The following is a 13,413-nucleotide window of genomic DNA, read 5'->3' on the forward strand; positions in this document are numbered from 1 at the left end:
TGCTAGCAACATGCTAATGCATGCTAAAACAATGTTAATAATTCTAAAAACATGCTAGCAGCATGCTAATTTGTTAAAAACATGCTAATCCTGCTAACATGTTAATCATTCTAGAAACATGTTAACTTGCATGTTATCAAAATGCTAGCAATATTTTAATAACATGCTAATCATGTTAAAAACATGCCAACATGCTAATCATTCTAGAAACATGCTAGCAACATGTTAACAACATGTTAATTATGCTAACAACATACTACCAATGCTTTAGCAATTTAAAGTCTTTTTACCATGTCAATATCACGTTATGATAGAAAGACATATACAGTAGATAGATATAATGTCTATATATAATGTAACATAATTTCATAAAAATGTGGATGTAAATAATGAGGACTGTTTGTCTGCAATCTACACTATCCATTAACAGTTTAACATAAAGCTAAATTGGTGCTCATAAAACCTAACGCTCTGTCAGACAGACGGTGATTTGCAGGTATATGCTCATGAAATATATATCTTCCTCCTGTCATAGTAGTTTATCTTCTTTATCCATCCCATTCTACTGAGTACGTAAAACGAGAAACTGTGTGACAGTGTGAGAACGGGGCGAGATGAAGCACATAGGATGAACGTGTCCGGCGCTCATCTGTGGGTCTTAGCACAATTCCACACTGACCAACGGCTTACAGATCATTCGCACCACAGGCCTGATAATGTCTCCATCAAGTTTGTCACATGAAACTTTAAAAGCTTAACGTGCACTCAAAAAATAGTTAGACCTAAATTTAAAATGTGTTTGAACTGCATATCAAATTGCCACCTATTTAGATTAAACAGTATTAACATAACTAACACATTTAATGTGATGCATATTGGTAAGTCAGATTTCTGCACTCAGAAACATCATGGCATATTTTATTAGTACTCTTCATTATTTAACTAATTGATTTTATTTAAATAATATATTTTCAAAATAAGATTTAAAATGCATGTTTAGAATCAGTTCATTGCGAAAACAATTCAGTTTATTCAATTATAAAGTATGAACAGTTAAAATGTGGAACAAGTGATATACAGAAGTTTGTTTCTGTCACAGGATAAAAAATGGTAAGGTAGTTGTGACTTTTTATCTCATACTCAGAATTGCAAGATATAAACTCAGAATAGCGAAGAAAAAAGTCAGAATTGCAAGAAAAAAGTCAGAATTGCAAGATATAAATTTAGAATTGCGAGATAAAAACTTGTAATTTTGAGGAAAAGTCAGAATTGCAACATTTAAAGAATTACAAGAAAGTCTGGATTGTGAGATATAAACTCATAATTGTGAGAAACAAAGTCAGAATTGCATAAAAATAAGAATTCCAAGATATAAATTTAGAATTGTGAGATAAAAACTCATAACTTAGATGAAAAAAGTCAGAATTGCAAGATATAAAGTCAGAATTGTGAGATATGAACTCATAATTGTGAGGGAAAAAAGTCAGAATTGCAACATACAAACTCAAAATTACAAGAAAGTCTGGATTGCAAGATATAAAGTCAGAACTGTGAGATATGAACTTATAATTGTGAGGAAAAAAAGTCAGAATTGCAAGAAAAAAAATCAAAATTTCAAGATATAAATTTAGAATTTGTGAGATATGAACTAATAATTATGAAGAAAAAAGTCAGAATTGCAACATATAAACTCAGAATTACAAGAAAGTCTGGATTGCAAGATATAAAGTCAGAATTATACGATATACAGTAAACTCATAATTGCAAAAAAAAAAAAAAAAAAAAAAAAAAAAGAAGAAGAAGAAGAAGAAGAAGTCAGAATTGCAAGATGTAAATTTAGAATTGTGAGATATGAACTCAATTGTGAGGGGAAAAAAAGTCAGAATTGCAACAAACTCAGAATTACAAGAAAGTCTGGATTGCGAGATATAGGCCTGGTTTCACAGACAGGGCTTAGACAAAGCCAGGATTAGCTCATAGTTCATTTAGGACATTTAAGTAATTTTTATGAATATGCTCAGAAAAAAACATTACTGCTGTGCATCTTGAGACAAAAACAAAGGCACTGATATATTTTAAGATCAGTCAGTGCAAGTTCCTTTCCATTAAAACAGCTCAGACTTACATTTTAGTTTAGAACTAGGCTTAAGCCTTGTCTGTGAAACTGGGGGATAAAGTCTGAATTGTGAGATATAAACTCAAAATTGTGGAAAAAAATACAGAATTTTAAGATATAAACTCAGAATTACAAGAAAGTCTGGATTGTGAGGAAAAAAATCAGAATTGCAAGAAAAAAGAATTGTGAGATAAAAATTCAGAATTGAGAGATATAAACTCAGAATTGCAAGAAAAAAGTCAGAATTGTGAGATATAAACTCAGAAATACAAGAAAAAATCTGGATTGCAACATATTGCAAGAAAAAATAATTGTGAGATGTAAAGTCAAAATTATGACATATAAACTTGTAATTGTAAGAAAAAAAAGATAGAATTGCAAGATATAAACTCAGAAATACAAGAAGTCTGGATTGGGACATATTAAGTCAGAATTGTGAGATATAAACTCATAATTGTAAGAGTCAGAATTGCAAGAAAAAAGAATTGTGAGATATAAAAATCAGAAATGAAAGATATAAACTCAAAATTGTAAGAAAAAAGTCTGGATTGCGAGATATAAAGTCAGAATTGGGAGGTATAAACTTGTAATTGTAAGAAAAAAGACAGAATTGCAAGATATAAACTCAGAATTACAAGAAAAATTCTGGATTGTGAGATATAAAGTCAAAATTGTATGGAAAAAGTCAGAATTGCAAGAAAAAAAGTCAGAATTTGAAGATTTTGGGGGTTTGGGGGGAAATTGTGAGGGGAAAAGTCAATTGTGAGGTATAATCTCAGAATTACAAGAAAAAATTCTCGATTGCAAGATATAAAGTCAGAATTGTGAGGAAAAAGTAAGAATTAGGAGATATAAATACTATAATACTACGTTAGTTCAAATGCTTGCGATCAAAACAATTCGACTGGATTTATTGATAATAAATATATAAACTAAACCTATTTGCTGTGTGTTTTAAACACATTCCATTTATATTACACAAATCACTGATGTATGATTGACAAATATGCATCACATTAAGTTTATTCGTTTGTTTTGCATGAATCTTAAACCCTACACACTTGCCAAATGATTTTGAGATATTGGAAAAGGCGACGCCTAATTTAAGACGAGCAGAATCTGAAACCTTGAGCCACATTGGTGGAGACACATTTTATGTGCGCTCTTTCTGCGAGAGTGTAAGTCCCTACCGGGATCCAATTAACAGTTCAGATGCTAATAAAAGCGTGACCCTCAAGACCTTCACTAAATCCAAGCCTACGGCCACATGACAGACTAGACCGTATATCATATGCCACAAAACCTAAACACATTTTGATGAAGATCTCGAATCGTTGACCTGTTCTTCTCTTCCACACTCCACAGAAAGATATAAATATCTCATGATGACCTTTGCCATTTCTATTTTCATCTCACCATCCGGTTTGTAAATCACAGTCTATTAGACAACTGTATTCACCGTGGATTGAGTAGAAAACAAGAGAGGTCAACTGTTAAGAAAGATATTTCTAGACGTAGCACATAATCTAGCAATAGAAAATCACGTCATCTTTTCCCATGGCAAATCAATCCCTCGAACCGCTTCGTTTCTCAGTTTAACCTCTGCTACCTTGCCCCACCTTTTGAATGAACGGCAGTAAATCCGATCAGCGGCCTGTCAGGAGCGTTGATTTACACACCGTCGTGCTCTTATAAGGGTTCTTCCAGATGCTGTTGTCCGATATGGTAATGCCACAGAAGCCCTGAGGAGAGACGGGCTCTAAAAATACCATCATATTCTGATAATCACCACTTCAGTTTCAGAGACTTTACTAGTGTGAAAGAACACTCTGGAAAGCTGATTTAACAGGGTTTGTTACTATCCAAATGCAAAGTTAGCACAAACTCAGGCTATTCTATTTAAAGCTGCCCTTGGTTGTTTTTCCAACTGAAATAAAAAAGTTGCATGCATAAACATGTGAATAAACATTTAAACATTTAAAACCATTTGAACTTTAAAATGTTCCATTTGATTTTTTTTTTTTTAAATGAATTTTTATTTTTTTTTGTGCTTACCAAGACTGCATTTATTTGATTAAAAAATACAGTAAAATGAATATATTATTAGAATTTTGAATAGTTGTTTTCTGTGTAAATATATTGTAAAATGTAATTTATTCCTGTGATCAAAGCTGAATTTTCACCATCATTACTCCAGTCTTCAGTGTCACATGATCATTCAGAAATCAGTCTAATATGCAGCTAAAGAAACATTTATTAATATTATTAATGTTAAAAACAGTTGTGCTGCTTCATATTTTTGTGAAAATCATAAAACATTTTATTTTTCAGGATTCTTTGATGAATAGAAAGTATTCTATTCTATTGATGTTAACGGTAACCATGTTAACATCAGTTTTGATCAATTTAATGCGTTCTTCCCAAATTTCTTTAAAAAATTAATTAATTAATAATAAAAACAAAAGCCTTGTTGAGCTCAAACTTTTCAATAGTAGTGCATATTCACAATGGTAGGCATCAATATAAAGTACAAGACAATTGCTGTAATAACCAGTGCAAATGTGAAGCATAAAGTGCACATGTAAAATCAATTAAAATTTCTTACAAAAGTTGTTGAGTCAACTTAAAATAATTTGTTACCAGATTAAAAAAATTAAGTTCAGTCAACTTGAAATGTTAAATGGTACTAAGTGAAAACTTAGATATTTGACTAAACAAACAATTTGGTTTGTTAAACTTAAAAAAAATGGACTTGTTACCCAGCTGCCTTTAATTTTAAGTTGAATGAACTCAAATATCTAAGTTGTCACTTAGTACAACTTAACATTTCAAGTTGACTAAAATATTTTGAAATTTTAAAGCAGCCAGGTAACAAATTATGTTAAGTTAAATCAACAAACTGTTTTTACAGTGTAGTAAAAATGCTAATATTTTGCATTTAATCCAAAACCAAACACTGACATTATTAATCAGCACAGTTTAAAATTTTTAATGCGGCCTCTGGCAGTAATGCCCATTACAAATAAACAAAATGCACATAAAAACATGCACGTAATGCATGCTTGAAACTTAAGAACAATTTGCATATGTCAACAGCCTATGACTGAGAAACTGTATCTATCCAGATATTTAATAAGACTCTGCAGCTGCCAGTACATTATATTACCAACAACAATCTGCCCTACAGGTCAAAAGTCCGTACACCTCATGAGCACTTAGTACTTAAGTCTATTTATGTCACAGACAGCACTAAGTGCAAATAAATCAATGAATAAATAAATAAATGAATAAAATGCAACTATGTAATAGCAAAATCAATAGGATTACAAACTTTTAAAAGGAAGGAGCATGTCTAATCAGTACAAAATTTGCCATAAATTGCTTAATTAGAAGCTAGTCGCAATGCTAATGAATTAAATTAGTAATTACATTCCCCTGGGGTGACCCGGGATCAAGTGCTTGGCTCAGGGGCACAATGCTGACAGACTGTGTATCAGACCTGTAGCCACTACACCGCATCAGTCACTTACGTGCACAAATATAGACAGCTGCCTCGGCATCGGTTTCATTACGTGCCGCATTATCTGCCACCCAGATTCACTGATTTGGTAAAGTGTGACCAGGTGCTTTTATAACACAATCTGCATAGCATCTGAATTGCCTGAGTGATAGATGGAGCTTTAGCAGCTCTGCAGGAGCCAGCGTTTTTTATATGTGTGTTTGTGTGTGTGTGGAATTGTGCTAAGACAGGGAGCTTACCCTCCTAATGTGTTAAATCCAGCGTGCAGTACACTGTGTTGAGTATCGCCTCAATCCCTCTGAAACACACACACATACATGCACATTCATCTTTAGTGAATCAATAAGACAAACTTTTACACTAGTGAGGTGTTTGTACATATAAACCATAAACATTAGACATAAATCCTAAATAAATGAATTGCTCTTCGCTGTTTGAAAGATGCTTTTTACAATTTTCAAAAGTCATGTTTTGTCAAACTGCAGATTAAGTATTTTGATTAAGTAAAAATAACTACAAAAATACAGCTGACAATAAAACACAATAAAAACATGATAACATAAAAAAAACTTTTTTTTTTTTTTTTTTTTTAAAAATTAAAAAAACCTGAGTTATCTTTTTTGCAAACAAACTCATTTATTAGACTTTTTCAAATAAAAAAAAAAAAAAAAAAACATAAGTCCAAGCAGCATACACTGAAAAGGAAAAATAAATGCATAAATAAATGCAAATAAATAAATAAAATTTTAATGCCACAAACTAATTAATTAATTAAACAAAATAATTACTTATAGATATACATACTGAAGTATATGAAAACAAATTATAACATACATAAATTAAATTTAAAGCGGGTTAATATTTATTTAATATTTATTGCAAGTAATTTAAAGTGTTTTAAGGCAGTCCCTTTTTCATTTTTTTAAAGATTTTTAAATAAAATTTTTATGCCACAAAACTTTGAGCAAATGTAACTAATTAATTAATTAATTAATTAAAAAATAATTACTTATAAATATAAATACTGAAGTATATAAAAGCAAGTTATAACTTTTATTTAAATAGGGTTAATTAATATTTTTTGCAATAACTAAAAGAGTTTTAAATAAAATTTTAATGCCAGAAAACGTTGAGCAAATTTTACAAACAAACAATTTAATAATTAATTAATTAATTAATTAATTAATTAAAATAATTAATTATATAAAAGCAAATTATAACATACATTAAATTTAAATGGAGTCATTTTTCCATTGCTTTAAGGATTTAAATAAAATTTAAATCCCACAAAACTTTGAACAAATTTAGCAAACAAAAAATTAATTAAACAAAATAATTACTTAGAAATATAAATACTGAAGTACACAAAAGCAAATTCTAACATACATAAATTAATTTTAAATGGGGTTAATTAATATTTATTGCAATAATTTAAAGAAAGTCCTTTTTCAGTTTAAGGACAGTCCTTTTTCAGATTTAGTTAAACAAGATAATTACTTTTAGATATAAATACTGAAGTATATATAAGCAAATTATAACATACATAAATTAAATTCAAATGGGATTAATTGAAAGTCCTTTTGAGTTGCTTTAAGGATTGAAATTCAATTTTCAAACTATTTTTAATTGCCAAGTAAAGTTAAATGTCTGGTTTGAAATGTGATACGCAACTTTAAAAAAGACAGTGGTGAAGACAGACAAATGACATCATGGGTTGACGGCTCATATTTTCTACAAACCTAAAAGAGTAACAACATCCTACAAAAGGAAGCAAAGCTTTCCTGATCCATCCTACTTACTCTTTAAAGATTATGGGCACTGAAAAACATATCTGAGTCGCCTGTTTTACTCAATCTGAAGTGCAAACACAAAATCATTGCATGTGGCACATCCCCTCGCTTAACCTAAAACAAATCGCAGCATATCTGTGGTTACAGCTCATTATACTTTGATGTCAGTCATTTTTGACAGTTATTTTCCTGACCATAAGAGCCGGACTGTAAGATGCTTGCTATCTGATATCGGTGTGGTCGGCGGGTAGATTCCTGGCCTGACATTAGAGAGGTTACGATGTTACCGTGGCCTTTTAACAAGTGCCATGGCAACAACGTGCCCTCCAGAGAACGAGGCGGATGTTAGGCATGCTGCTATTTCAGACCACATGATCAGAGAGAGTTTCTTATCATCACAGTGGAAACATCTTGACAAAGTTGCATCGACACCTCCAAATCCAAAACCAGAAATTAAAACTCAACCTGTTTTTTCAATTGCAGATGGTGAAACTAGGAAATATATATCAGGGTTTCTGCAGTTTTTAATCAAAATATATTTACCTGAGAACAAGCAGATTCTAACAAGCAAACAATGATGTTTAATCGAATTTACAGCTATATTTTTAGATTTTGAGCAGACAGCTTAGTCAAAGATTTTATGTGCACGCATAAAATGCGTGTAAAAATATACAGAAGAAAGTCTAAAAGGGTGTGCTCAGTTTTTGCCACCTATATTTTTCTGGTATCGTATTTATAGGATTGTAGAGCATCCGTGTGGCCGAGTGCCTGAGGATTCCTACAACATATCAGCTTACTGCTCAGAGCTCTGGAATATATATATCAACAGGGCGGATGATGTCAGAATGGTTACATAGTAACTGAGGTGATGGTCATCAGTCATGATTCACAAACATTTATGGTCAGGGCTGCAGTGTGAACATTATTAAATGAATGTATCAGAAAAATAGACATATTTCTGTTTACTGAAATACAGAAAATACTGTACAAAATGATTATTTTGATGATTATTGGAGTAAATTTTACAATAAAATATTATTTCACTTTTTCTACTTCAAATATATTTCTCACAAATACGTAACCACATATTCAGGATTGAGCAGGACCAAATGGACCGCTGACAAAAATATGTTCTTGTTAATGTTTCCATTAAGTAATGAAAATGATATTTCTGAATATTCAAAACATCCAGTTTTTAAAATGTTTTAAAAACTTTTTTTTTTTTTTTTTTGGTTATGCAGACATCAATGGAACATTCCATTTTATCATTTTGCAAACATTGTGAGAACGTTACTTTTAAATATTCTCTGAACATTCCGAAACCAGTAGTATTGTTTGAAAATGTTAGATGAATGTTCCAAATGCTCTATTAACGTCAGTGGAAGAAATTTTGTTCATAATCTTAAGTAAGTTGTGAAAACATTAGCTGGGTGTAGGCTAATAATATAAGAATCAAGTCTAAAAACACATATTAGTTAACCATAAATCCAAATATGTGACCCTGGACCACAAAACCAGTCTTAAGTACCACGTGAATATTTGTAGCAATAGCCAAAAATACATTGTATGGGTCAAAATTATCGATTTTTCTTTTATGCCAAAAGTCATTAGAATATTAAGTTAAGATCATGTTCCATGAAGATATTTTGTAAATTTCCTACCATATACATTTTAAAACTTAATTTTTGATTAGTAATATGCATTGTTGGACAACTCTAAAGGTGATTTTCTCAATATTTTGATTTTTTTTTTCTAGATTTTCAAATATCTCAGCCAAATATTGTCCTATCCTAACAAACCATACATCAGTGCTTATTTATTCAGCGTTCAGAAGATGTATAAATCTCAATTTAAAAAAAAAAAAAAAAAAAAAATTGACCCTTATGACTGGTTTTGTTATCCAGAGTCACATATTGGCACTTATTTGTGTATTTGAGCTGAGAGAAAAGGAGTGCACAGACAAATGTGCTATGATCAAAATAGTTTTATTTATTTAGTAACTATAGACCCAATTTACAGATCAATACATCACAAAAATGTAACTTAGGATATATGAATTTATATCATATTTATTTTATCAAAATATGATCAAATAAGTTGATGGACAAACTTCAGCGAAAGCGCGAGTGAACCGATCTTCCTCTTTATTTTTAATTATAACAGGAAATAAACATCGGGAGGTATGTTGAAATAAAAAGTACTTACTAAAATCGATCATCTCATCGGCGGAAAGACTTATAAAGCTTATAAACAAAACAGCATCACCTGACTATAAATTTACCTCAGAAAAGCCATTCAGTGTCCATAGCTTGTTAGTTAACGTTAGCTAGAAATGAGAACTTTGCAGAAGAACTTATCGGTAAAATCATAAATATATAGTTAAATATATGCTGTACATCACACATTAACTATATTTTTACTTAATTTGCTGTCTAATGTCACTTTTTCTGATTTCTTCCCACAGAGGTGAAGCCAGAGGGTAAGTGACAACATTAGCTTGCACTGACTGTTTCCAAACTAAAAGGCCTTTGAATATTAAACATGTGAAGTTATGAATACAGTAGGTTTCTTTAGTTTAACATTGTTCTTTCACCTGCAGAAGCTCAAGAGGAGGATGGTAATAAATCTGAATGGTTATGAAAATCCTTTAGCAACCTTCTTGTATTATTTCAACCACATACTAACTATAAAAATGAGTCACTTAGAATTTCTTTAAGAGTTCTAAGTTGGTGTGCATGAAAGGACTGTATGGCATATGTGCAATAATTCCTATTATACTTACAGTAAGGTGTATATAAATATAATTGGCCTGCCTTATTGTGAAAATGAATGTAAAATTAAAATGAATGATTGCAAAAAGTGAGAAGAGGAAAGAATTGTCTCTTTCCTTGTGCATGAAGCTCACACAGAATTCAGTTATTTTAGTGAAACTATTATTAATGCCATTAATTGTTCATTTAAGAAAACAACCCAACCTATTATTGTTTTTTGCTCGTTTTAAATATTTGCAAGGAATATTTAAAATGGAAACATAGTGCTTCTTGTTGACACCATGAGTTGTCATTTACAGGAACCTTATTTGTGAATATCCAAGTCTGTCTGCATGCATGTGTGTATTTTTGTATTTATGTAACATACTTGTTCCACGCTTGCAGAACCACAAGAGCTGACAGGACTTTTTGTAGAGAAGCCAGAAAGTGTGGTAGCCATCGCAGGTATAAAAACACGGATGCAAACATATTGTTAAAGCTCCAAACAGATGCCATAACAAAACAACCATCATTACAGGTTGAATGTTGTGTTTTTGTTTTTGTTTTTTGTGACACAGGTAAAGATGTAACATTTGTGGTTAAGGTGGACTCCACCAACCTCACACGTAAACCCACCATGAAGTGGTTGAAAGGGAAGTGGATGGACCTCGGCAGTAAAGCGGGAAAACACATCCAGTTAAAAGAGACCTATGACAGAAACACTAAGGTTAGAGGGGAGTGTGTTGTCATATATAATATTAATTCTCCACATAATGTAAAGAAAAATATTAATCATAACAGGATTTCTAAATGCATGTCCTAAAATGTGTGGTCTATTGTATGGAAGCTTGTTCTGCCATGGAGTAAAATAATAGTAATAAGAGAAATTGCAGTGTAATTGCACATTTTAATCTCACGGTTTAACGTTTTTCTCAAGAATTGCAAGATACAAATTCATAATAGAAGGTATAAACTTGCAGTTGTGAGAAAAAAAGTCAGATTTGCTAGATGGTAACTTGAGCTTTTGATGATAACAATAACCTTTTTTTTTTTTTTGTGGCAGAAACAAACAAAAAACAAAATTGCCAGATATAAACTCAGAATTCAAAGAAAAGGTCATGATTGCAACACGTAAACATTAAGAAAATAGTCTGAACTCTGAGTTTATATCACAATATAAACAAAAGTCAGAACTGTGAGATAAAAAGTTGCAATTATTTTGATTCGAATTATTTTGTGAGATGTACTTATTACACATCATCCTTAAATGTAGCACATTTCTTTCACTCGTTCCCTCTCAGATGTACACGTACGAGATGAAGATTGTCAAGGTGGTCCCAGGAGACGCAGGTGGATACAGGTGTGAAGTGTCTGCTAAAGACAAATGTGACAGCTGTACCTTTGAGATCACTGTGGAGGGTTAGTGTGTCTTTCACACACAGTCAGACACAACAAAAATAACACTTAGTATAAATCTGTAAATGACTGTTCTATATTTATCTTTCATCCTTGTCTGCAGCTGCGGAACAAGAGGACCAAGCAGATATTTTGTCTGCCTTCAAAAGAGCGTGAGTCTAAGTATATTTCTCACAAGTATGCAACAACATATTTAGGACTGGACAGGATTAAAGGCAAAAACTGAATAATTGCATCAACCATTTAAAAAAATACATATAATGTATATTTTATATGTATATATGTCATGTATTTACATGAATCATTTATGATTCACAAATGAGTGTTCACTTGTTCTCCTACATTTTTGACAATTAAATGTTTGAAATATATACATATGTGTGTGTATATATAACATATGCTCTTGTACAGTGATGCTGGGGAGGATGAGGGTGAACTGGACTTCAGTGCTCTTCTCAAAGCTGTTAAAAAGTAAGTGTCCTCTCTATCCTTTAAAACCACACTCTGTCTCCTCTAACCGCTTACTCTTATTTATCACATCACTCACTTTCACAGGAAAAAGAAGCCAGAGCCTGAGCTGGAGGTCGACGTTTGGGAGCTTTTGAAGAACGCTCATCCCAGCGAGTACGAGAAGATCGCGTTTCAGTACGGCATCACTGACCTGCGTGGCATGTTGAAACGACTCAAGAAGATGAAGGTCGTGGAGCCCAAAGCCAGCGAGGGTACGAGAAAGAGAGATCAGTCAAAATGAAAGTCTCTGATCTTCTGTTTGTGACTGTGTGTTTGTGTGTGGGATGTTTCCGCAGCGTTCCTGAGACGACTGGAGTCAGCGTACTCCGTTAACAAAGGAAAGAAGATCGTCCTGTCTGTGGAAGTGGCTGACCCTAACGCTGAGATCAAATGGCTCAAGAACGGCCAAGAGATCAAACCCTCTGCCAAGTGAGAATCCAGAAAAATAATCATACATACACGCAGTTTCAAAGATACTTTCACTTGCTCATTTGGAGAAAACATTACTAAGATGATCCATTTTTTAATATTTTGAACTTTAAATGTGTTAAAAGTGTGTCATGCACAAAAATGGCAAAAGTAACAATATTTTCCAACTATACAAAGGCGATGAGATGCCTGGTGATCCAAACTTATTTTAAGGCCTCTGTCAGTTTCTCTCATGTTTAATATTGTAAGGAAGCATCACACATTTATTTGGTTTAACAGTGTCTTTGTATCACAGATATATCATGGAGTCCGATGGAAACATTCGAACCCTCACGATTAACAGATGTACTCTGGCAGATGATGCTGCATATGAATGTGTGGTCGGAACTGATAAATGCTTCACGGAAGTCTTTGTTAAAGGTGTGTAAATTAATTATTTTTTCTCATCAAATTTATCTGACCTGGAAAGCTGCAGCTCACCATCATAATTTTCCTATTTTAAATAGGGGGTTCGTACAAGATGCTTAAAGTGCTTGAAGTACTTGAATTTGACTTTTTGAAATTTAAAGCCTGGAAAACTCTTGAAAATAGCAATATTCCTGAAGAGGTACTTGACGAGTGCTTGAACTATTGAAAGACAATGTATCTATGAAATAAGTGTTTAATTTTTTCAATAAGAACATATCTTTTCATGCAAAATTCACTCAATAAAAAACAACAACTTTTTTTTTGCCTTTTTTCAGTTAATGTCATAAAACTAGCAAGCTAAGCCAGTAGTAGTACTGACAGTGTTGTGTAAACATGGCTGAAGACGTGAAAAGAGGAACAGATGAACCAAATCAATTGAGTGAGTCATTTACACTGGAACCGCTCCAATTGATT

At 32.1% G+C, this 13,413-nt stretch overlaps 1 protein-coding gene across 2 annotated transcripts in view; it reads left to right on the top strand.

Moving 5' to 3' along the window:
* Positions 1 to 13,413, top strand: part of mybpc2b (myosin binding protein Cb) — a 32,026-nt gene that overhangs the window by 1,568 nt on the left and 17,045 nt on the right. Inside the window, exons 2-11 of one of the 2 annotated variants that reach the window (XM_051134940.1) lie at positions 9,891 to 9,905; positions 10,026 to 10,043; positions 10,582 to 10,641; positions 10,755 to 10,903; positions 11,478 to 11,595; positions 11,696 to 11,744; positions 12,004 to 12,063; positions 12,148 to 12,314; positions 12,399 to 12,531; positions 12,827 to 12,951. In XM_051134940.1, coding sequence (XP_050990897.1) covers positions 9,891 to 9,905; positions 10,026 to 10,043; positions 10,582 to 10,641; positions 10,755 to 10,903; positions 11,478 to 11,595; positions 11,696 to 11,744; positions 12,004 to 12,063; positions 12,148 to 12,314; positions 12,399 to 12,531; positions 12,827 to 12,951 — 894 coding nt within the window. The remainder of the gene's footprint in view (positions 1 to 9,890; positions 9,906 to 10,025; positions 10,044 to 10,581; positions 10,642 to 10,754; positions 10,904 to 11,477; positions 11,596 to 11,695; positions 11,745 to 12,003; positions 12,064 to 12,147; positions 12,315 to 12,398; positions 12,532 to 12,826; positions 12,952 to 13,413) is intronic. The other variant, XM_051134941.1, reaches the window with a different exon arrangement.

The sequence above is a fragment of the Labeo rohita genome, chromosome 18, assembly GCF_022985175.1.
Source record: "Labeo rohita strain BAU-BD-2019 chromosome 18, IGBB_LRoh.1.0, whole genome shotgun sequence".
Classification (NCBI taxonomy): Eukaryota; Metazoa; Chordata; class Actinopteri; order Cypriniformes; family Cyprinidae; genus Labeo; species Labeo rohita.